Below are 26,366 nucleotides of genomic sequence, written 5' to 3' on the forward strand. Positions count from 1 at the left end.
GCCNCCGCGCCCGGCCGGGAGTTTTTTTTTTTAAGTTTCTTTTAAATAGTGTAGCTTTTTGCAAACAAAGACAACCCATATTTCAATTATTGTAGACAGCATCTGAAATCAATAGTTAGCTGAAATTTACACTGGGAAGAAAGGCGTGGAAAGCAACTGCTTCATTAGCTTATAAAATTGGAAGAGCAGAAGAACAGAGGGCATGATTCTCAGGGGAGCCTGGTGGCTTCTAGAAACCCTGAGGAAGAATTTAAAAGTTCATTTATAATTGATAAGTGCTGAGTTGGTAATGTTCATTTTTTTCCTGATTCCCCGATTTGGCTATTAGAGTTTCATGAATTATGCCTTAACTTGTCGTTAAAATCTCTATGATAAACAAGCAGCATTTTTTCCCTTAATATCTTTTCTTTTTAAAAATAGTCATTGACGGGCGCGGTGGCTCAAGCCTGTAATCCCAGCACTTTGGGAGGCCGAGTCGGGCGGATCACGAGGTCAGGAGATCGAGACCATCCTGGCGAACACGGTGAAACCCCGTCTCTACTAAAAAAATGCAAAAAACTAGCCGGGCGTGGTGGCGGGCGCCTGTAGTCCCAGCTACTAGGGAGGCTGAGGCAGGAGAATGGCGTAAACCCGGGAGGCGGAGCTTGCAGTGATCTGAGACCCGGCCACTGCACTCCAGCCTGGGAGACAGAGCGAGACTCCGTCTCAAAAAAAAAAAAAAAAAAAAAAAAAAAAAAAAAAAAAAAAAAGTCATTAAGAGGAAGCAGAAAGGCTTCATAGAGAATTTGTAAAGTGGAAGTAACAGAGTTTTATTAGTTTCCTAGATAACATAAGCCACATGAATACCAGGTTTACAAGTACCTTACATAGAATGGTGTGAGTGTTCCTATAAGGCCTTTCTAGTCCCAATACTGTGCAAGTCTGAAGAATGGCTGACCTGGGCTCAACCCAGATCCCAGAAGACATGAGTGTTCATTCCCTCAACTCCCATTGGTCAGGTAGCTACTATGTTTTCCATAGGGGTTGGGATAGGGTGTGGTTGAGAGATTGGTGTTCTCAGTACAGCTACATTCCCTTGGGGAACAGGGAAACGATGGAAGAAAGCAAGGTGTGTTCATAATTATCCAATCTCTCCTGGGGCCTGTGAACAGTATGGATGGATCACCAGGTTGTGGCAAAGTTGAGGTGAGGCTTTTCAGGAATCAAGGTTTTCTAGGAGGCCAGGAGGAGAAACACAGTATAGAGGAGGAGTCAGCTCATGTTCATTCTGTCTCTACGTTTGCCAAGACCGCTCTACCTCTCCCATACTATAGTGCCTCTACTATGTATAAATCCCTCCCATCACCCAATTTTCATTACGTGTGGAATTATTATTTCAGTTGTTTCATCGATTAAGTAGGCTATTATGAGGTAGCTTCAGAATCTAGTTACTGATTCCAAATAGCCAACTTTATAACATTTCCAAAACGTAAATCCTTTGTAAAGATGCTCACTGTAGTTTGTAGCCAGTGTCTTATTTGAAGTAAGATTTTAATACGTAAAATCTGTTAAACATAGTTCTCATACAGTATGCCACAGAATTAGTAACTTCTGATACTTCTGTGAATATCAGTAAGTCCTAAGACCTTAGTTAAAAATAAGTGTTATTATACAAAATGATTAGGAAGTCTAGATTCCTACCAGAAAATTAAACAAATATATATCATTTTACCCAGATTCCTTTATAAGTCACTGATAATTGCAGTGAAGATAGAGGGTTTGATTCAAACCTGAAGATGAATACAGTTAATTGTAAGACCCATCCAATTTTTCTTGAAAATATTGGCTGAAATCGTTCAAAAGCTATCTTTTTCACCGAACACCCATATACAAATTATTTGGTTAAGGAAGTAATATCTAAAGAGATCATGCCATGTATGAAAATTGGACAAAAATGTTCATTTGTTTCCATTTTCTGAAATAAATGAAATGTTTTTCATTTTCTGAAACACTTGAAATTTCACCTGATACACTGAGTAGTTGGTTCAAGGATGCCTATAGTAGTGGTATTAATTTTGTACTTTATATTAAAGAAATCAAGACTAAGCTAAGTATATTGTATCCACTTCAACAAGAACCCATTACAGGTTTTGATTGCAGTTGAAATAATCCAGCTGTGTCTGAATAACCTTGTGAGAAAATATCATGATTAGAAATGGCTGAGGTTGCAAGGCAAAAATTATCAATGGATGTTATGAGGTATGATGAAAAACAGTATATTTGCGTAGTCTCAAAGTATCTTCCCTTAAGATACTTGTTACTTACAAAGGCAAACATAGTAACTGTACAGTGGAGAAACCTGGCAGACACTTAACCAAGTGATCAAGGTTAATATCAGCAGTAATAAAACCTATCACCATCATATACCTCCTAATGAGATACACCAAGCAGGGCACATCATCACTTCTGTGATATTCATGCCAAAAATGCATATTCTACATTTAATCTTCAGGAAACACACCAAAATTTAGAGATACTGTACAAAATAAATGGCCAAAATCCTTAAAAGTAGCCAAAGTCATGAAAGACAAAGACTGAGAAACTGTCCAATATGGGAGGAGACTAAGAAAATGTAACAACTAAATGTAATGTGCAATCCTGGACAGGACAAAGATGACATTAGTTGGACAAGTGGTGAAATTTGCATATGAACTGTAGAATAGTTAAAAGTATATGCTATAGTTTAAATGTTTTTTGTCCCTTCCAAAATTTATGTTGAAAGGTAATCCTTTTAAAAATTCAGGTGTTGCCAAAAAGACAATATTAAGAGGTGGGACCTTAAGAAATGATTAGACTGGGAGACCGGGCGCGGTTGCTCACGTCTGTGATCCCAGCACTTTGGGAGGCTGAGGTGGGTGGATCACGAGGTCAGGAGATGGAGACCATCCTGGCGAACACGGTGAAACCCCATCTCTACTAAAAAAAAAAAAAAAAAATACAAAAAAAATTAGCTGGGCATGGTGGCGGGCACCTATAGTCCTAGGTAGTCCTAGCTACTCCAGAGGCTGAGGCAGGAGAATGGTGTGAGCCCGGGAGACAGAGCTTGCAGTGAGTGAACATCGTGCCACTGCACTCCAGCCGGGGTGACAGAGCGAGACTCCGTCTCAAAAAAAAAAAAAAAAAAAAAGATAGGACCATGAGGACTCCTCCCTTGTTAATGGGATTAAAGCCCTATTAAAAGAGGCTTCAGGCTGTGTTTGGGTAGTTCACATGTTCTTCGTCCTTCCACCATGTGAAGACAAAGCAGGAAGGCTCTTACCACAATGCCAGTACCTTGATCTTGGACGTGCTAGCTTCCAGAACTGTGAGAATTAAATTTCTTTATAAATTACCCAGCCTGTGATACTCTGTTATAGCAGCACAAAATGGACTAAGACAGTGTATTTTTTCAAATTTAACTTCCTGGTTTTGGTAAATGTACTTTATTTATTTAAGATCTTCACATTTGCTGAAGCTTATTTAAGAATATATCTTATACTATTTGTGTTACTTTTTTCTTTTCTTTCTTTCTGTTACCAGAAAGGGGTCCTGATCCAGACCCCAAGAGAGGGTTCTTGGATCTCAAGCAAGAAAGAATTCAGGGCAAGTCCACAAGGCAAAGTGAAAGCAAGTTAAGTTTATTGGAGAAGTAGGGAACTAGAAGCCCTGAGGGCTGCTAGTTGGCTATTTTTATGGTTATTTCTTGATTATATGCTAAACAAAGAGTGGATTATTCATGAGTTACCAAAGAAAGGGGTGGGCAATTCCCAGAACTGAGGGTTCCTCCCCTTCAGACCATATAGGGTAACTTCCAGATGTTGCCATAACATTTGTAAATTGTCCTGGTGCTGGTGGGAGTGTGTTTTAGCATGCTAATGCATTGTAACTAACATATAATGAAGTGAGGAGGACCAGAGGTCAATTTCGTTGCCATCTTGGTTTTGGTGGGTTTCAGTTGGCTTCTTTAAGGCATCCTATTTTATCAGCAGTGTCCTAATGACCTGTATTTTAGTCCTGCCAACATCCTAACTCATCCTATGACTAAGAATGCCCAGCCTCCTGGGAATGCCACCCAGTAGGTCTCAGCCTTATTCTTCCCAGCCTCTGTTCAATATGGAGTCACTCTGGTTTGAATACCTCTGACACTTCTTTTTTCTTCCTTTCTTTTCTTCCTTTTCCCTTTCTTCCTTTCTTCTGAGACAGGATCTCACCCTGTTTCTCAGGCTGGAGTGCAGTGGTGTGATCATAGCTCACTGCAACCTGGAACACCTGGGCTCAAGCCATCCTTCCACCTCAGCCTCTTGAATAGCCAGGACCACAGGCACATACCACCATGCCTGGCTTATTTTTGTAACTTCCTTATAAATCTGAAATTAATTCAAAATTAAATGTTAAAAAAAAGTCAGTGGGCTTAATTTTTTCCCACATAAGAACAATAGAACTAACTATAAGTGTATCTGTTTGCTGTGTATATTTAAACATCTTGGGCCGGGTGCGGTGGCTCATGCCTGTAATCCCAGCACTTTGGGAGGCCGAGGCGGGCGAATCACGAGGTCAGGAGATGGAGACCATGGTGAAACCCCGTCTCTACTAAAAATACAAAAAATTAGCCGAGCGTGGTGGCGGGCGCCTGTAGTTCCAGCTACTCGGGAGGCTGAGGCAGGCAAATGGCGTGAGCCCGGGAGGCGGAGCTTGCAGTGAGCCAAGATCGCGCCACTGCACTCCAGCCTGGGCAGCAGAGCGAGACTCCCTCTCAAAAAAAAAAAAAAAAAAAAAAAGAAATCTCTGGCAATATAAAACACAGAGGTGTAGAAGGGAATGCTTTTTGGTAGGAGAGTACATCAGTACTTTAAGATGGTGTGTGGGGGGCCTGGGTCTCTATCCTCCCGTTCACTTTTGTGGTATTTGCTAAACAATTAAGAGATCCTCATTTCTAGGTGCTCTGCTGGTTGGACTACTAGTCCCTTCCTTAAAGATGTGTTGTGTTTTATTGAGGTAACAAAATTCCTACCAATAGTAGAAATTGATAAAATTGATAAAAATTAATAAAATGTATTAAATGCACATAGAAGAAGTGCTAATTGAATGACCAAGGGACAAAATCCAAGCACCTGAAGGGTTATCCATCTGCACACTCTGAACTGTGTTTTGTAGCAACCAAAAAATGTGGGAAACTTGTTCTTTCTCATGACTTAGTAACTCAACACCAGTACAAAGTGTTATCTTCACCATTGTATTCCTAGTGCCTAGCACAATACTGGCACATGGAGAATAACCGTTAAATATTAATTTAATAAATGAGTCAACTGCACACCTTGGTGATTTCATCCCATTTATATATTCAACTGACACTTGTTGAGTACCCACTAGGTGTCATGCATTTTGCTGCGTATTGGGAACATAAAGGAGCCCCAAAAGTAGAGGTGCTGAGTGTAATCAGTGTTGGAGGGGCGTAAATGGGATTGGTGTGGTGGAGTTAGGGTACAGGCTAAGCCTTCCTCGAGGATGGAGGGACGTAAAGTGGACTGGTGTGGTGGAGTTAGGATACAGAGTAAGCCTTTCTTGAGGATGTCAGGCCTCTGAGCCGAAGCTCAGCCGTCGTAACCCCTGTGACTTGCAAAAGCTTTATTGCTCATACAAAGCCTGTTTGGTGGTCTCTTCACATGGACGCACGTGATAGAGGAGGATGCTTGCATTGTTTTGAAGAAGACCTGTCAAGGGGACAGGAGTAAGAGGCCCAGATGTCAAGTGGAGGGAAAAGCAATTGGAAAGGCATAGATAAGAGAGGTTCAGTGGGACTGTTGAGCAGGGAGTTGTAAAGGGCGAGATTGGGAAACTATGTAAGAGCTAGATTTTGAAAGAACTTTGAACTTTGTTCCTTTGTTTCTCCATTGAACTGTTCACTGGCTCCCCTGTCTCCTTGAGAAATAGTTTTTGACTAGGTGTCAATGGCCAGAGCCAGTAAAATTTAGTATTTGTTCAAAATTGGAAATTGGCTTAGTCATCAGAGCAAAAGGGGGAGTAGCTGTAGGAATTTCAAGTTTGACTTCTTCTGAGTGGAAGGCAATTTGTAGGTAATAATCTAGCAGACCTCTTAAGAAGTCAACACTAGGAATGGGAGTCAAAATCCACATTGGGAAAAGGAATACGTATGAGGAAAATCAGAAAATAAATGCTTAGTTGTATGAGGAAGATGAGTGAGTGGAGCTGACACAGGGCTGAATATTATACTGGAGAGAACATTATAGAAGAGGATGCAAAAAGAAGCTGGGTGCTTTAAAGTGCAGTGTATGGAGGCTGGGTCCCTGTCTTCCAATTCATTTTGTGACATTTGCTAACTTTTTTTGATGACTTTTGTAATACTGGGCTGGCCTGCTGAGTCCCTCCAGTGCAGGGTGGAGACGGCACTGACATTTGGATGTACCACTTCAATTCTACTGTGTTACATGTTTTGTGACTTTGAGTATTAGTATTCAAAGAGAGAAATCAGAAAAAAAAGGAACAGAGGGATATAACATTCTTTTTCTCTTCCCTTATAGAAAAAAACTAAAAGTAACCAAAAGTAAGCAAACTTAATCCTGTATCTTAAATAATCTTAGTTCTTAATCTTAAGTAATATTATTTGAATATTAACCATCTCACATTGGAAAAGTTGGCTTTTCATTTATTTTACCAAATATTGGTAGAGGATTAAATACAATTGATTGGAAAATGATATTTTATTAAAACAGTTTTTCATTTGGATTGTGAGAAAACCAATTGCCTTCTGTAACTTCTTTCTCCACTGGGACATGAAGACTGTATTATAATTTTTTCCCACCTGGTGCTATCTATTGTACCTTGCACAAATAATACTGTTATGCAGAGTGAATGGTAAAAACTGCATCTGCCTCCCTTCCTAACTCTGCCTTAGCGTGTTTGGAACATCCCTCTTAACCCCATTACTTTCCTTATCAGTCTCATTGCCAAAGATGGTTTTTTTTGTTGTTTTTTTTTTGCTGCTTTATCAGAAAAAGCAGTAGTATCAGCCTTTTTACCTCTTGAGGTGCTTAAGCCTGAGTCTTTCTAAGTTTAACTTAATAACGATTTCCAAGAAACTGTAATAACAGAACAGAGAAAGGGTGTTTTATTTACTGTTACAAATGGCAGGCTTATTTTGGCTTTTGAATCTATGGCAGATTCAGATCTAGCTTGCAAATTTCCAGTTAACAATTATGATGGAAAAATGTTATTATTTCATATTTCCTTACACATCGAATTCTCATATATTTGTTTGATCCTTGTGACATCCTGTGAGGTAGGCCAGGCAGGGGAAGTCATCCTGTGCTAGCAAATGGAAGGACCAAGGACCACATGGTTCATAAGTGGTGGAGATAAATCCCAAGCCTCCATCTAATTCACATTGTCGCCCTTTCCTAAGTGCTAGGAGGCTTTTGAAATAATTGTTTGGGCTTTCTCTCATCTCTTCTAGGATGCTCCTTTTGGCTGGCAGTTGGCCAAAATCATAACCTTTTTATCATATTACATTGTTTTTAAAAGTATGGGTAGGTGGATGCAATAATTAGCTTATTTTTTTTTTTTTTTTTTTTTTTTTTTTTTTTTTTGACCTTCAGTTCTTCTTGTAGCCACTTAGGAAAGAAAGAGGACCTTAGCATTTGTGACATGAAATCCACGGTGAAGAGCCTGTTTATGACCCTTTGGAGAATAAAATGGGTTTATTTATTGCCATAGTGACAATGTCTTCAAATCTGAATGTGGAAAATTCCCTCGTGATGTTATTAATTCTCTTCCTTGTTTGCTTCTTCTTTTTTTTTTTTTTTTCCTGTTTCTCTATCTCTAAAATGAGTATTGGAATGTCTGTCATAGAAGGTTAGAACTAACACATGAAAAACTTAGCATAATCCTTAAGATAAAATAGTAATGCAATCATGTTATTTTTTCTTCTCCCTTAAAAAGAGGACTTTAAACAAATTGGGCCAGAAGTAAATTCTGAATGGGGAGTGCTTGAAAGCTTGTAAGAGGCTGAGTCTCTCAGGAAGCAGACCCTGAGATGGAGATTGGCTTGCAGGGTATTTAGCAGGAAGTCCTCTCGGGGTTCACCCCAGTGCAGTGGCGAGGAAGGAAGCAGAACTTGACAGAGGGAGGAGTTGATCTGTGATGCAGGCCTAGTGACAGTCTTAGTCACTTAAGTGGGAATGGCCCTGCAGAGTTGTACCAAGTTGTAGTGCCAAGGCCCAGCCTTCACTGGATGTGAGCCACCCTGAGAAGTAGCCCCGGCCTTGGGCAAAGCAGCTCTCTTCAGCTGAAGCCATCCCAGAAGGGTGCTAGGGTTCGAGGACTGTCTACCCCAGCACTCCCAGCCATAGGGAGAGTCACTGATTTCCAAAGAAGGATCTGGGAGGTGCATCACAGTACCTACCACCATGCTTTGTCTTGGCCTTGTGGTTCAAGGAGGATGACGTTCTGCAATCCCTGGGAGAGCTATCTTCTTAATAGTCAAAGTCAGCAATGTATTTTCAGGTGGTACCTTTTAATATCTCAGAAACAATTTTGTACCTTTCATTCAATATGCTTCTGATATTTCAAAGTCACGTAGGCCAGAAAGGAGTTGTGTGACATGTCTCAAAGGCTGACCGTGATAACTGGCATAAGAATGCAGTCCTGCTTTTGAGTGTGCATATTTTTGTGCCTCTTAGGTGAGCCTGCAAGGTATGTGAGGCCTGTGGGCACAACCTAGTACCACATGAAGGCAGATCCCAAACATGTGGCAGGTCTGAGGGCCAGAAGATGGAACACAGCATTTCTTTATTCTCCCCAGTGAGTTCTTTTGAATCACAGAGCAGTATCCGGGAGATACCACTTCATCTCCACATAGTCCTACTGTGACACAGGCAGCCACCGGAGAGTTCCTTGTGGTTAGGAATAACCAGCTTGCTTCTAACTTCATCTTCTGGAGGGGAAAAAACAAAAGGGAATAAAGAAGAAAAACAATTCTATGCTATACTTTCAAAATGATAGTACCAAAAGAAATCTCCAGATGACTCTGTCTTTCCTCCAGCCCTGTCACAGACAGCTAGAAAACAGGGAAGTACCTTGAAATAGACTATTGCTTTGTTTTTTTCCACCATATTTTATCTTTCCCTACAGCGGGGTTTTGTATGTATGTAGAAGAGGTGACCCCTTTTCCTTTTCCATCATAGTTCACTATTTCATGAAGTAAAGTACCTGAGAAAAATTTAGTTCTTCTTGGTCAGGTGTGGTGGCTCACCCCTGTAATCCCAGCACTTTGGAAGGCCAAGGCAGGCAAGTTGCTTGAGCTCAGGAGTTTGAGACCAGCCTGAGCAATATGGCAAAACCCCATCTCTACAAAATATACAAACATTAGCCAGGCGTGGTTGCACACGCTTGTAGTCTGAGCTACTGGGGAGGCTGAAGTGGGAGGATGGCTTGAGCCTGGGAGGTGGAGGTTTCAATGGGCCGAGATCATTCCGCTGCACTCCAGCTTGGGCAATGGTAAGACTCTGTCTCAAATAAATAAAAAAATTTTTTTAAAAAGAATTTAGTTCTCCTTAATCCCTTTCCTTTTTCTCTGTTTCTTCCAAACCTTACCTAGGTTCTTCAGAAATTCTACCCCTTTATCTCTTTTCCATTTATGAGCCCCCCCAAATAATCCTCGTAAAAGTTGGTAAACCTTAATGGATCCTTCCATGCCATGCCAGAGCCGTATGTGAAATGAACATGAATGTAGGAAGGAACCAGTTTGAAATGTCCTCTGAGGTCGTGACACAGAATTCCTTGAGAATGTCTACAACACCAATGCCTGCTCCATCACTGCCTTCTGATGGACACTGCTATGTTTTCAGCACCAGTGTTCAATATTTTACAAGCACTGATATAAAATTTTATATTTAGTTTCTGGTGCAGTCAGCTTATTTTTGCTGTGAAAAACAAGTTTCCTTTTGCCATGAAATAGGATTCTGTGGGCTAGCCTCAGAACTTGAGAAGAGTAGCTTTGTGTGTTCTGTATTGTAAGCAGTTGGCTCATAAGTGACCTTTTAAACCATGTTCATGAGTTGGAGATCCTTTTAGCAGAAAGATGAAGCCAAAATCTGACCTGAAGAGAGAAGTTTTCCTTCCTTTGTATCACCAAAGACAAAACATTTTCATGATTTCTTTCCTGCATTGTGTTCCATTCATCTTAGATGGTCAGCCTGTAAAGGGCAAGGGCAGCCTGTGCTGGGCTGGAATTGACCTTTGCCGAGTAGAATCATTTTGAATATTATTTTGACAGTGATGAGGAAGGGTATGTTATTGTCTGTAGTTTAGAGCTATGTAGTTGACTTATAATAATTCTTTTGTTGTTTGTTTGTTTTGGAGATGGAGCCTCACTCTGTTGTCCAGGCTGGAGTGCGGTGGCGCGATCTCAGCTCACTGCAACCTCCGCCTCCCATGTTCGAGCAATTCTCCTGGCTCAGCCTCCCGAGTAGCTGGGATTACAGGCACCCGCCACCATACCCAGCTACTTTTTGTAGTTTTAGCAGAGACGGGGTTTCGCCATGTTGGCAAGGCTGGTCTCGAACTCCTGACCTCAAGTGATCTACCTGCCTCAGCCCCCCAAAGTGCTGGGATTACAGGCATAAGCCACTGTGCCTGGCTGATAATTCTTAATACTTTGTTTTGCTTTAAAATTTTAAGTCATGGACTCCTGTGATTTTCTTTGTATTCAGTTAAAAAGTTTTAAAATGTGCATTGGTTCTTGGCATGAGCAAATAGCATCACTGAAACTAAGAAATGAGTCCCCATTTCACTGCATCATTTACCTTCTTTTTATCTTCCTCATAGAAAATTAGGAGTGTGTCTGAGACTGTTTCTCACGGCTATTTAATTCTTAATAAACTGTCAATAGGTACTGAACTGATATCATTATATAAAGGAATGATGACACTGTTAGTAATAACAGGCAGTTGGTTAGGACATCTTTCTCAAAATGGTTATGGTATGAATTTAGTGTTTTCAGCTGACAGTTTTTAAGGACTTACCTATAAACTGGGTTTATATACATATAAACTGAGTTTATTAATCCAAGTAAATTTTTCCATGGTAGCAAATGGGCAGAGAAGAACACATCACCACAGCAGTAGTTTTTATATGCAGTTTAAAATTGTGCTCTCAGGGCCAGTATGACTAAAATAATAGAACTGAATATTTATATTCCCAGCTTTACCAAGGGTTCATTCTCTATAATTGTTTCCTGTAGCTACTAAGGATCAATTTATAAGAAACTGTTCAATTTATAAGAAGAATAAGAAAAGGAAATTGAGGGATCAAAACGCTGTGTAGGCATCTTTGGTAAACCTTGATATTATTTGGGGGAAAATGCCCTTGGGAAGTATATGATGAGTAAACTTTTGTAGAAAGAGACAGCTACTTTATAATAACTGGTGACAATGCATTTTCAATTATAGACATGTTTCATGTAGAAACACTTGGAGAAATTTAAAGGGGTTTAGTTGAAAAGTTGTTTCCAAATGGAATTTGAAAATAGCAGATGCCTTAAGTGTATTTGACAGAATTGCATATTGAGGCTTCATTAATGCATACATGGTGTTTGGATATCTGCTTTGCTAAACTGGTTTTCCTTAGTTTATGATACATTATATGCTACCACTGAGAAACATGAGCCAACCATATTTTCAAATTCTTCGCTCTTTACCTAGAACTGCCTTTCTCTTTCATAACTTGAAGCCTAAACATTTTTCCTGAGTATAGTATCCATCCATCTATTCATTAGTACACAGCAAGGTGGAGTTACTTGTCTAACTCAATGATTGAGAGTGACTTGCCATTTTAGAAGATAAAGATCGAAGTCATTCCTTGAACTATATCCTGAAAAATATTCCTCTCCAATATGATCTGCAGTTTAAAACTTATTCCTTAGATACTTTTAGTTATGAGAAGAGTCCCTGAGGTTGTCCAAATCCATTAAAACCTAGGCACCATTTCTCAGTGCCTTCATTCATTCATTCATTCATTCATTCCATGTGTTTGTACACCATTCTTATACTCAGATGCTCATGCTGGCTCTTGAAAGATGAATGAGAAATAGTTTCTCTTCCCAAGTAGAAAGACACAGATAGACGAAGTGCTGTAATATTATGTGATGCCTTACTATATTTGAGGTGTGGTCAGAGTGTCCTGAGAACACAGATGAGGGAGTAATCGCATTCCACGTGGACCCACGGATGACAAAAAGGAAGGAGTAGCATCAGGAAATCTTCTAATGTCCTAACCTTGGAGCAAAGCCTTAAATTAAAGCTGCTTTGCATTTCCCAGTGTAGGAGTGAAGAAGGCAACCCCCTAAAAAGGGAATAATAGATGTAAAAGCACTGAGGTCTGCAAGAAAAAGCTTGATGAGAATTTGAGTGTGACTGAGCATAGGGCAGTGTGTGGAGAGTTGGGTTGGGTGTGAGCCTGGAAAAGTTGGAGAGCAGTTGATAAGGGCCTTGTGAGATGCTGAGAGCAGGCTGTCTCTTCTGCATTATCAGATGGCTGTTGCAGGTGGAGACAAGTGTCCACTTGATTACAGACAGTGATTACACAGACTAGGCTGGTTTGGACACAGAGTTCTTTGCTAAGTACTATGCCATATCACTGCTGAGCTGAAAGTCCTCTTGCAGACTCAGAATTTGAGACTGGCAGGGGAACTTCAGTTCATTTGTCTAGCTCCTTTGTTTTATAGAGGAACCATCTGAAGGCCAGTGAGATTAGGGAACGTCTTTGCTTACCTTTAATGTTTATTACGTATTGCATATTACATAGCTGAATAGTCAAATCAGAATTCACCCACATAGACTGTTTGGATAAGAAATGAGATAATACGTGGTTATGGCTTAGACAAGCTGTCATCCCAGTTTTAAATAACTCCTATGAAAGAATGAGTTTTCCCAGGTAATGCAGTTTTTGGTTCTTAGAATTTAAAGCACACTCTTAAAAGAACCCGACTGTTGAAGACAAGAGCATTTAATGGTAATGACCACACCTTTAAACCACACCCTCATTCACTCACCCAGTGATGATTTACAGTGAGGATGTGGAGATTCTGAGAGGTTGATATCCTGACCCAGGTCACACAGGTAATAAGTGATGAGATTGGGGTTCAAATCCATGTGTCAGAATGCCAGCCTTGACGCTATTTTCCTACACTTGAGCATCTTGAGGATGGAACTTGGATCACACCAACATTTAAGAGGAGGGCTAAGAAAGAAGGTCTGGAGAAGGCTGACGGGTGTGACAGAAGCAGTAGAAGATTCAAGAGAGGAAAGACTCCTGGAAGGCGATATGAATGTGGCCACATTGAGGGGACTGGAGATCTTAGTAAAGCAATTTCAAAACACAGCTAAGGCTGGATTGCAGGGGCTGAGGAAGGTGAAGAAATGAAGTCTATTAGTGGTACTGCTGTGTTCAAGAAAGTGATGAAAAAGAGCGGAGAGCCAGAAGTGAGGGAGGCAGCCCTGGGTGTCCGAGGGTGTTCCTGAGTGGTCGGAGCTGTATGCGCAATTGTGTTGTGTATAGAACTGTGTTGGGAAGTCCATACGCCAAGACTTCTAAGAGAACCATCAGTAGTGCAGAGTTTGGAAAGGCAATTCTGAGTGTACGTTTGTCTTGAAGTTTTTTAAATTGCAGTCAATCTACTGTCAGTTCAGTTGCTGATCCCTTGTAAGAAGAGGTCTCTGAAAGTTAAATGAAGTCATCTGTCAAGATATATAGATCCTTGATTGTTTTGCCAGCAAAAAGCTGTTTGCACGTCGTTATGAGGCTATATGGTATTCGTGGTTATAGTTAGAAAATGATATCATAAATTAGTGCTTGGCTAAATGTTCTTAATTGGTTTCTATCCATATAGTTACTTTGTTCTGTCTCATGGACTTTGGGTTGTGTTTTCTGTCCTGTGTTTTGACCTCTACTGTTAATTTTGTTTTGAGATCATAAAAGAGCATGAGATTTCTCTAAAAGCTCATTACTTATTGGTATGTTTTCATTTTTGACAGATGAGTGTGTTCCTTTAGGTTTTTAAAATATACATTCCCAACAGTAGCAGTAACTTATTTTGGGGATTGGAGTTATATCTAAATCTCACTCTGAAGCAAAATTTTAAGTTTCCCTCCTAAAATTTTGGCCTTTTAAGAATCATTTTCTTTTGATGTGAATTGTGAGTTGATTTCAGTGTGCATAGTATTTCATAGGAGATGTCTTCTCTTTTTGTGTGTTGAAACGCATTTTCTTTATTTCTCCATCTTTTCCTCATTTCTGACTCAGGCTTTACTTACTACTCAGGGAAGAATCACTGAGCTTTATTCTCTCTATAATTCCTGGAGTTGCCAGAAAAGGACTAATCTATGTGTACTTTCTCTCTGTGGGTACAACATCCTAGCCCTGTTCTGCCCTGCAAAATGTTTGAGAAACCAATTAATCTAAACCATTAATCTATAATTAATTGTGATCCCCCTCCCCATTCCAAGTGGTATTGTGCAAGTGGGAATTGTGGTGGCTGTGTGTTTAGACCTGTAGGAGGGCCCAGTCATTACTAAATAAAGTGTCTCTGTTGATTATGGCACAGGAAGACTGCTTTTATGCACCCCATACTATGCTAGGCTCTGGGCACATAATGGTAAGCAAATTGATGCAGTCCCTTCTCTTGAGAAGCTTATAGTTTATGGAAAAGAAATCTGCTCCAAACAATATAGCAGAAAGGTAAACCAAGCCTAATAATAAGCAGGAGATATATTCCTCATTTATTATTGAACACATATTTATTAACTACTATGGGCCGGGCATTTGGATGAGCGAGTGAAGAAAGCAGTGAAACAAAAGGATCACAGTCCTTTAAGGAGCTCTCAGGCAATACCTTTGTTTATATCTATTATTGGGTGATAGCATTGATATATTTTATATTATTTTAATACATTTCATATATTTGAAATGCATATTTGTAATACTGAATCTGACCAAGAAGTTGGCAAAGTATATGAACTTAGTGATTTTCTTAGAAAGATATAAAATTAAAATATGACAGAGGGTTCCAGCTATCAAATTATACTTCCTATTTATATTCATTTTTCCTAGTCAATAATATTTAATAATAAACTGTAATGGACATGGTTGTCTGCATATATTCTATATCATTTTTTTACAGTTATTGCCAGTTTCCGAGGAACCGTTCCATATGGCCTGTCACTGGAAATTGGAGATACAGTTCAGATCCTGGAGAAGTGTGATGGTGAGTAGCCTTATGAACAACCTCCTCAACATACGACTGTTTATAAAGTCTACAAATTCTCTCCATACCGCTGTTAATCTCTGGAACTTTTCCAATAGTCACAGCAAGTCATTTTTGACAAAATTATTTCCTGCATTTTCAGTGTTTGGCTAATGGAAAGGCATCATTTCCTATTTTAAAGCTGATTATAATATTATTTCCTTATAGTCATTAGATGCAAACAGAGAAAGCAGTTGAAGCTACCATATCTGTGGGAGTTCTTGACTCAGTGCCAAACTAGAAGGTTTTTCTCAGAATCCTCAGGATCTAGTAGATCCCACAGCACAGGAAGAAGCAGAGGCCCAGAGCAGACATGGCTTACCTGAGGTTGAGTAGCCAGATGCCTCTGGAGGGCTCCTGCCCAGACCAACTCTGCTCCAGACCTATAGTTTCTTCCCCTCAAACTTGGAATAAAATTATTCAATGCACTTGAATAATATTAGTAGAATATATTGTCTGACCTTGTATGATTATTATTAATTTGTATAGGAGGTAACTCGTTTACGATACCTAATAGTTCTCAAATGTTTCCATTCCTGTTCCATGAAACATCCTTGAACACTAGTCCTTAAAAAGATTTATGATCAAAAGACTACTTTTTTTTTGTTTTTTGTTTTTGTTTTTGTTTTTTGTTTTTCTTTGAGACAGGATCTCCCTTTGTCACCCAGGTTGGAGTGCAGTGGCGTGATCATGGCTCACTGCAGCCTCAATCTCCTGGGCTCAAGGGATCCTCCTGCCCCAGTCTCCCAAGTAGCTAGAACCACCGGGATGCACCATTATGCTTGGCTAATTTTTTTATTTTTTATTTTTTCTGGAGATGGAGTCTCACCATGTTGCCCATGCTGGTCTCAAACTCTTGGCTTCAAGTGATCCTTCCCCCTTGGCCTTCCGCAGTGCTCAGATTGCAAGCATAAGCCACTGCACCTAGCTTTTCTGTTTCTTTTTTTCTTTTTTTTTTTTTGAGATGGAGTCTTGCTCTGTCACCCGGGCTGGAGTGCAATGGTGCGATCTTGGCTCACTGCAACCTCTGCCTCCCGGTTTCAAGTGATGCTTCTGCCTCAGACTCCTGAGTAGCTGGGATTACAGGCACATGCCATCACACTCAGCTAATTTTTGGAATTTTTAGTAGAGATGGAGTTTCACCATGTTGGCCAGGCTGTTCTTGAACTCCTGACCTCAGGTGATCCACCAGCCTTGGCCTCCCAAATTGCTGTGATTAGAGGTGTGAGCCACCGCGCCCGGCCACCTAGCTTTTCTTGTTGACAAAATGACTACATTTAAGAGCCCCATTAGTATATCCCAGAATACCCATGTTTTTCTTCTTACGAGGTTTTCCTTACTAGGAATTTACATTATGATGACATTTTATTGTATCAAGATTTATTATAGATTAAACGGTATTCCCCGAAACAGAACTACTACATTTAGTTAGAGCCTAGCATTAAATGATGGTGATATTGGAATGTTTATTCTGTCCACTGTGATTGATACCTTAAAAAATATAATAAGGTTTTCTATGTTATTACCAGATATATTTTGTCTGTTTCTACTTTGTATACAGATAAATATAAAATTTATTTTGAATTGCTGTATGAAACTGGGCTCCGTATTTAATAGGAGGTATTTTGTAATCTAAAATTTTTTCTGTATAGTATAATTGGACAGAGACCTCTCTATGACATTTTTGCAATTCTCAAGAAGTTTTGGTTTTTGTTAGAATAATTATTTACAAAGGGATGTATTTCTTGGATCTGTCTTTATGGCAGCTGATAAACCCTGAGATACAGAGGTTCTGATTTTCAGTTCATTCTACTCTCCTCAGACTGATTTTAAAACTGGTAAGGGACGATATTTTACAATATATCCTTTTAAGAAAATGTATTATGAGGAGGAAAAATGCTTAAATACAAAGCTCAAATATGTTTTGTATTAAAATTTTAACTAAAATTTAATTATTGAAAAAATTCTATTAGGCATAATATTTACTACATAGGATAATAATTTTTTTTGCCAATAAGCAAAGTGGTCTTTACACTTGAAAAAATACAATATATATGCTGATTTGTTTTAAACTATAAAAAGACATATAAGGACAGCGCTGCAAAATTGATTCAGAATTGCTGGGAGCTTAAATCCAGCAGTCCTTGAGCCCACTTATTGGCAAGGCATGCGACCTAAGACCCCCAAGATACCTGCAACCTTGGATAGTACTGAACCTTATGCATCATACGTTTTTTCCTTTACATGTAATAAAGTTTAATTTATAAACTAGGCACAGTTGACAATGACTAATGATAGAATAATTACAACAATATTCTGTTCACAGTGTCATGAATACAAGATTCATTTTTACCTAGATTTTAGCAACCTCAGTGTATGGTTTTTTTCTTTCCTTATTAAATTCAAGAACTTTCACCTTTTCAGTTAAAGCACTTTATGGCTTCTCTTTGGCACTTTCCAGTTGCCAGCATCACTACTCTTGTGCCTGGGAGCCGTGATTAAGTAAAATAAGGGTGACTTGAACACAAGGACTTTAAAACTGTGATCCTCAATCTGATAACCAAGAGGGCTAGTAAATAACGAATGGGTGGGTAGCATTGACAGTGTGGATACGCTGAACAAAAGGATGATTCATGTCCTGGGCGGAACTGAGCGGGCAGGCACGGGATTTCATCATGCTACTTAGAATGGCATGCAGTTTAAACCTTATGAATTGTTTATTTCTGGAATTTTCCATGTAGTATTTTTGCACCCTGGTTGACCATGAGTAACTGAAACCGTGGAAAGTGAAACCGCAGATAAGAAGGGCCTACTATAATAGTTACTCTACAGAATCAAAATGATGCTGAGCTTTTGGTCAGCCATTGTGCTGATGAAAATGTGCCAGTTGATTCTGGCAGTGAATGATGGCTTTACTCTTCGTATGATATGAGACTGATCTTAACCCAAGATGGTGGGCTTAAGGATGTGCAATTCACATCATGTCTGTTGGCCAGGTACTCTTATTTGGTGGCAGAGTCTGGCCTTTGTAGTCAGGCAAGTAGAATTTGGAAATGTATGAAATCTTGTGCAGATTCTTGACTTTCCCTGTGACATAATGTGACCTTTCGTAAAATGGGAAGAAGTGGTGCTTAGAGAGGTCAAGTAACTTGGCCAAGATTAAACAGACAGTAAGAAGCAAAGCCAGAATTGAAGCCCAGTGCTCTGATTTTAAAGCCTTTATTCACATTATGGATATTTCTGTTGTTTATAAAATTTTCGATACAGTTTTTTAAAATGGTTTTATTAATAGAATTCTTATGTGTGCTCACTCGAGCTATTTTGTAGCCTAAGGCCAATACTTACCATATTTATCCACAGAATCTTTACATGTATGGTAAAATTTCATGGCAAAGAACAGATTGATTTGTCATTATCTTTAAAATATTGCAATGGTTTATAAAAATATGACCATGATTATTTTTCCACAGGCTGGTACAGAGGATTTGCCTTAAAAAACCCAAATATCAAGGTAAAAATTGTTATTTCTAACTATAATTATGAAATATATTAAGAAATATAGTTATTTAAATTATTTCTTTATGCAATTGAAATTACAGTTGGGACTCAGTTGAAATGCCAAATGATAATGCAGATTTTCATAATTTTGGAAATTCTTTTGAACTTGGATTATAGTTAAGATATGCTACTCAAATGATAATCCTATTTAGCTCTTGAAAATTGTACTGAGAAGACCTTAATAAGCTCATTATATGTAAACAAAATCTTTTTGAAGTAGTTTCTCAGAGAGCTAAATTAAAATTCAGGCAGGGGAAATATATATTCCAAACGAAATATTAAATAGCAGTATTTAACCTTTATGTTTTCTACAATATCATTTGCAAAATATTGATTTGGAGAAACAAGTATACTTAGCGGCATGTTAAGAGTCCCTTTGGGTTTGGTGGGCTGAAGCCAGGAAAACAATATTATTTAAAAACCCATCTTTCTTACCATTTCAGGCAGAAATTAAGATTCATTATCCTTGATACATTTCTATAAATCCTCAGGAATTATAACAAGAAGTAATGTCATTTTGTTTTACCTTTTATTTGTAAAGTTTGCGATTTTGACACTAATCCTTACTAATATCTGTGTTTTCTATCTTACTCTAATCTCCTCAGTCTTCACCTCTTTTCGTACATTCTCTTAATATTTTCACATCTGTCATATTTTTTTTTTTGGTTTAATTCTAGCTTCAGGATTGTAGATAAGAAATTGTATTTTCATTCTCAAAATACACTTTTGCCTTTTTCCTTAAATATGCCATTTTCTGGGTCATTCAACTGTGTTTAATTACTTCACATATTTTAGGTCATCCTAAAGGGGAACCGTAAGGTACAAAAGAGTATACAAATTTAATTTTTTAAATACTTTAGTTCTCATTTAACATTGTTTTTATATATCTATGAGACACATGCAAATATAGCTTCAGTATTTAATGAATTCATTTAGACCATGTTTGAGAAGGAAACTTAGTATGATTTCTGTGTTATTTCTGTCACTTCTAATAAACCTCATGTCTGACTTTTCCTGATTAGTTAGAGTTACTCTATTTGTTGATCCCACCATATTGAAAAAAAAAGTGAGTTTTAAAAATCTGCATATATATTTTTTTACCACTATTGAATGGAAAGAATTTTGCTTATTAAATTTTATTTTATACTTGGATCCACAATGGTGATATGTATATATTCAAATGACATTTTCTTAAATATTTAATTGAGTTTGTCATTTAATTATGCATTAGAAATTCTTCAGAGGATAATTGCCGTTTAATGAACAATCAAATTGATGCTCATTTTTTTGTTGTTGTTTCTTTCAATTTCCCATTTAGAACAAAGAAACAATTTCTTTGCCCTATCATTTCCCTGCAGTAAAAAGCTTCAAGCTAACTAACATGGCTTCTTTTGTTTGGTTTCTGTTCCATCAGAATGGCAGTATGCTGATTAACTGCTGCTGAGTTGTCATCAAAAATCTTCCATAACACAGAATATACATATTATCTCTAGATTCACAGTGATATTTTTTGTATGTATATTTTCAAGAGAAATATGAGTGTTTTGGGGATAAAAAAAGAACTACCACCAAAACAAAGAACCTTTCAAAACTATGCAATACATATTTTAAAACTCTTAGTATATGATTTTATGTAGAATATGAAATTTCCTTATTTTCTGTTTAATAAACAATATATTTTCTGAGCAAGATTAAATTTTTTTTGATTATATTTGTTTAGAATGTCTCTAAATTTGTAAAGTAGTTAATGGTAGAAAATGAAAGGATGGATCTTAAGCCACAGCAGATTTCATCCAAGAGAATGTGGTAGAGATGTTGCTATTCCCTATTCCTGATATTGTCATGGTTGTATGGCTGTATCTTATACAAATGACTTGTGAAACCAACCCTGCCTTAACAGCTGGCATCGTAACCTTCATGTTTTCTTTTCCAGGGTATATTTCCTTCCAGCTACGTTCACTTGAAAAATGCCTGTGTGAAGAACAAAGGGTAAGAATGAGTTTTATTAGTAGTTGGAGGATTTTCACAGAACCTTTGCTTCTTTTGGAATTTGAAAGGCATAGTAATTGTCTTGAAAAATGATCTGTAGAAGATCATACCATTGTCTGTGTTCTTTGTTAAAGATATGTTGCATTAAGACTGTTGGTGGAGAAAATTAAACAACCCCATCTGTGCGTGCTGGACAACAGGATCTGAGGGACTGGAGGTCTCTCAGTGTCCACAAATCAGGGAATCAGCCTACGCTTGAGCAGAAGGAGTTAGTTCTTTTTGGTTTCTTGCTACTTAGGGAAGCATGTCAGTCAGACCCATTAAATGCTATCATATTATCTCAAACCCCAGGAATTTCCTAGGTTCACCACTGATTATAAGATGCATAGTGTGTCTTTCTCTAAATTGGCATAATAACATATTCTTGTGTGACCACTTCACAAAGCCATTATTCTGTTTTAGAGAATGTCATTTATATGACACTTTGAGCTCATTGATCACCTAGTATTTCTAATACATTAAAAAAATTTCTAGTCTATTTCTAAAAGGATGTGAAGTGGCAGTCACTTTAACATAATTCCTATAAGATATAGCAGAGTAAAACAGAAGAGCTTGCCTGTTTAAATAGTTAGCATGAGCAGATCATTCATTATAAGGGGCCATGGATTTAGACACAAACATTTGTGTCAGTGTCACACGGGCTGTTCACATGGTCATTGCATAATTTTCATCTTATGCCAACAGAATACAGATTCAGCCATAGAAATTATATTTTTTTCTCAAATAGTGATAAATAGCAATTTGTTATTTGAATTCTTAAAGCATAGTAATGATATTTTCCAACTCGAGTCTCATGACAGAAATTCCAAAGAGGCTATTCAAATAGATGATTCTTAATTTCCCCCCCAATAAAAGTATGGTAGTAAATTTCAGTTCAGTGAAACAGCCTCTGCAGTGGCTACGAGTCTATGGTATAAATACTTTGAGAGTTCCCTACGTGGGTAAAACTTAAAGAATCTCAGAAACCATTACTCTACATGTCTTATGTGTGTGAGCTGCTTTAAGCATGTTAATAGTAGTAGTCAGTATCTATTATTGAATAATAGTTTATTGAAAATTATTTTTCAATAATCTATTATTGAATAATAGATTAAAAGCATAATTCTAATTGTAATAATTACCACTACTACTACTGATCTTTTAAGAAATGTGTGTCCTTCAGAAGTGTGCAGCTATAATGCACCAGAAGCATCAAGCCGAGTTGTTGGTCCTTTTGAAACTTTCCTACCAGGCTAGATGTGACACCATTCAGCCCTCCTCCAGTAAACCAGAGGATACTTCAGAATACACTCCAGCCATATGCTTACTCTTTGTTCTGATCCTTCTGTGCTAGTGATCTGGGCTTGGCAAAGTGAAAACGCCATGGGCTACCCCGTTCCTTAAAGTGTCCGTTTGAACAAGCCTGTGCAACCAGTCCTCTTTGCTGCCTTTGTCCCAAGCCCAACCCTGACCTCCCTCAACTCTGCAGTGCAAAGGGCATCATATGCTCTGACCAAGGAAGAGAAAAGAGAGAATGCTATGCTAGCAAAGATGATGTCAAGCATCTCTCTACTTAATCAAAGTCTATCCCTCAAAGTGAGTTGGGGTAGGATATGATTTTTAAATAAGTACCTCCTTTTTTAAAATCCTGGTCAGTAACTGGTGTATATCTGATCCCCTTCCATGAGCCCCAGGAAGTTTAAATGTGGGTAAAGGTACCTAAAAATTGGGTTGTGTAAGTTTAAGACTTTCTTATGGGGTCTCCACCTGACACCAGGTATGATGGACATTGTGCAGCGGAAGAGCAGAAAAGCCCAACATTCGTTTCTAAAAAAGAATTATTGGAATTGACTCAGGCCCTAGGTCTTGGGCTGTTACTGGAAGAAAAACTATGGCCTGAAAACATCTGAGGGCATGTGTTGCCAGATGACTGCTTTCCCAGAGAGGAACATCTTTGGGGTTTTGGTATTACCTGTCTTATTTTAAGTAGATTTACGTCCCACTAGGATGAAATAATGGAAAAGTCCATCCCGGAATAACTGAACAAAATATAATTTCAGAGGTAACTACTTAGACTATTTGAACACTGATTTTGGTTTTGGAGTAATTAATAGAAAACAGTCACCTTGCCTAAAATGGCAATTTTGTACTTAAAAAATTAAATTTTGCTTGGACAACCCCCAATCAACTTCTCACAGATTGAATTGTGTGTATGTTCTTTCTTGTGTCTTCAGATCAATGTAGGACTGATGGAGGTCAATTAAATTATAGTTTACGGACAGTATTGTTTAATTCTGTATTGTTTAATTCCTACTGAGGTCATGTCACTTTTTGAATGTTAAGTAGGATGTCAAGTTTTCCTGAAATTCAGTGTTTCCTCCTTGACCTTGTATAGGATTATTTTATAATCTCCATCTCCAAAGATTCATCATTTAAATTGCAACAGCTGCTTCAAAAGCAAAACAAATGTACTATCATTTAAAATATCATATGCAGACTTAATAAAAGGTTCTGTATCTGTCACAGTTTATATATTACTGTTTACTTTTATTTCTAGTTTAAAGTCCCAGTTTTACATTTTCAGCTGTGTTTAAGCTCTAGAAAGAAGGAAAATATTCATAGGGCAAGTATTTTAGCAGCACTGTGAAATGAGGAGATGAAACTCCGTTGGGAAAAGAATCAAGGCAAGATTTTAGTTTCCATATGTCTGACAAGAAGATTTTACAAAAGACAATTATACACACTTTGGACATAACATGAAAAAGGAATCACAGAACAGTTGTTAGCCTCATGCTAAGAAGTAATTTCCCCTTGATCATTAGACAACTTAGTTCTGTGTCTAATATGTCATTACTTTCTATCTATTAGATGTTTTCTTGAAAAAAATATACTGAAATAAAGAAAATAGTCTCAATTAGTATATCAGTTGCTCTTTTTGGGAAGCAGTGGTAGTAATAGCCACTTAACCACTTTCACCTGCACACACACACACACACACACACACACACAGAGAGAGAGAGAGAGAAAGAATTTGAAAAAGGAAACTGGAGATGAAGATTATTATATGCCAAAGGTAGGATACAGAAGACAAATTAAATCTTCTCAGCCGGGCATGGTTGCTCACGCTGGTAATCCCAGCACTTTGGGGAGGCTGAGGCGGGCAGATCACAAGGTCAGGATATCGAGACCATCCTGGCTAACACGGTGAAAACCCATCTCTACTAAAAATACAAAAAATTAGCCAGGCATGGTTGCAGGTGCCTGTAGTCCCAGCTACTCGAGAGGCCAAGGCAGGAGAATGGCGTGAACCCGGGAGGTGGAGCTTGCAGTGAGCTGAGATCGCACTGCTGCACTCCAGCCTGGGCGACAGAGCGAGACTCCGTCTCAAAAAAAAAAAAAAAAAAAAAAGAATCTTCTCTTTTATTTCCCCCATTTCCTCATGCATATTCTCAACTTCAGGACCACCATACACACCCTACTAGATATTGATATAAATTGTTTCCAAGGATAGTTTCTGACTTTTAGAGAAGAAATGAGAAGACTATGTTACTCTAATCACAAAGAGGAACATTTTGGAACGAATATTCAAATATCGGTGATGTCATAAGCCTTTAGGTTCTATGCTGTATGATAACATCACTTAGAGTACTAATCATTTTTCATGGTCCTAGTTTGCCAATAATAAAAATGAAGTGTTACTGAGATCAAGGGAGTGTTCAGTTAGTATCTTGGTGTCTAGTTACTTATAACACCGAGTTAGTTTGGATGCCCACAGCCATCAATCATGTCCTGATGATTAAATGGTGTTCCTTTTACTCTCTTTGAGTCCTGTAGTCATAGCCCTTGGAAGGCAAAAGTCACCTCACAGTTTATGCAGCGCAGTGACCTCATGTTACAGATGAAGGCTTTTGGCCTCAGGTTAAATGAGTTACTGCCTAGCGGTGAACTGGTACTGGAGTGGAACTCTTCTGATGTTGTTCCTTCTTCACCACGCTGCTCGAACTTCGTCTGGTTGAAGTGGCTGGTCGTTCTGGTATTGTCCTCCCGCAACCCATGTAGCATTCCTCACATTAACTTACAACCAGATCCTGGTTACTGTCTGCAGAATGAACAATAGCTAGGCAACTTTCTTTCCTAGTTATCTTTTAGAGTATTTAAAACAAAATTGTTGTCTATGGTATTTACATATATACTTTTTCTGTTTTAATTTCACAGACAATTTGAAATGGTTATTCCCACTGAAGACTCTGTTATCACAGAAATGACATCAACATTGAGAGACTGGGGAACCATGTGGAAACAACTCTATGTGGTTAAGTAGCTTTTTAATGACACGATTTTTTGGGTAAAGAATTGTTTTAAGAAATACATGAACATGAGTAAGCATTAACTAATATAGCACCTTCTGCAAGTCTCTAGGACTCCTTGGGGATATAGATATTAACAAGACAGTCTTGTTGCAATCTCTGTGTCCACTGAGCATGGGTTTTGTAAGTTATTTTTCAATACCACAGGAATATAAAAGATTATTTTTCTGGCATCTAACCAAATAGGATGGTTTACATGGACTATTGTTGAACCTCCTGAATATTTTTAATTTTCAGGGAAAAATAAAATTCAAGACAATTTTGATGGCAGTGGTATTTTATCAAATTCAAATTCTATAAGTAATTCAAGTATACTGTAAATGACAGACTTCTTAGCTAGTATCAATGAGAATATTCTAAATATACTAGAGAAAACAATGTTTCTTGAGGGGAAGAAGGATCTGTGTTTTGGAGATATGTAGTATATATTTATTTACTTATTATAAGTAATCACATTGGGAACTTATATGGCAAATCCCATGGTAAGTACTCTTTGATGCAGTATCTTCTTTAATCCTTATTACCACTCAAAGAAATAATAATGATAATCACATCCAGCTTATAGATGAGAAGAATGAGGCACAGAGAGTGAAGCAAAGTAGTCACCCTAGATCAAGTAATGGGAAAGTGGCTGAGCTGGGGTTCTGGTGTGAGTGTGGTGCTCTCACTCTGAACCCCAGGGTAACTGCGGAAGTCTAGGGGTGGTGAAGTATTGGGGAAGACCCCTTGCTATTTCTCCTTTTATTTTTAAAGAAATTTGTAGAATAGTTTAATCATTTGAAGGGATGAATTCAAAAAACAAACGTGTACTTATCCTGACAAAATGATTTAAAACAGCCTGTCAAAGAAAAAATCCAAATTAGTGAGGGACACTGGCAGAATGATAGTGTTTATTGTCTGTTACATCTAAAATGCAATAGGGTATTTCATCGAGACAAGAAAATCTTACAAAGTCACTAGTGAAAACCCTTTCATGTTGGACTTCTCTGATTAAACCCTCCTGGAGCTGGTAGCTTTAAGACTCACTATGAAAATCCACAAGACAACGTTAGATGAATTGGCAGAGCATAGGTTTTGTA

The 26,366-nt window shown here is 38.2% G+C and overlaps 1 protein-coding gene across 1 annotated transcript in view; it reads left to right on the top strand.

The window, feature by feature from the left end:
- Positions 1-26,366, top strand: part of DOCK4 (dedicator of cytokinesis 4) — a 494,753-nt gene that overhangs the window by 192,557 nt on the left and 275,830 nt on the right. Inside the window, 4 exon segments of the mRNA XM_017878678.1 lie at positions 15,212-15,295; positions 18,805-18,845; positions 20,826-20,881; positions 25,136-25,232. Of these exon segments, the coding sequence (XP_017734167.1) occupies positions 15,212-15,295; positions 18,805-18,845; positions 20,826-20,881; positions 25,136-25,232 (278 nt within the window).

Source organism: Rhinopithecus bieti, unplaced genomic scaffold, assembly GCF_001698545.2.
Source record: "Rhinopithecus bieti isolate Rb0 unplaced genomic scaffold, ASM169854v2 scaffold_10712, whole genome shotgun sequence".
In the NCBI taxonomy this organism is placed as follows: domain Eukaryota; kingdom Metazoa; phylum Chordata; class Mammalia; order Primates; family Cercopithecidae; genus Rhinopithecus; species Rhinopithecus bieti.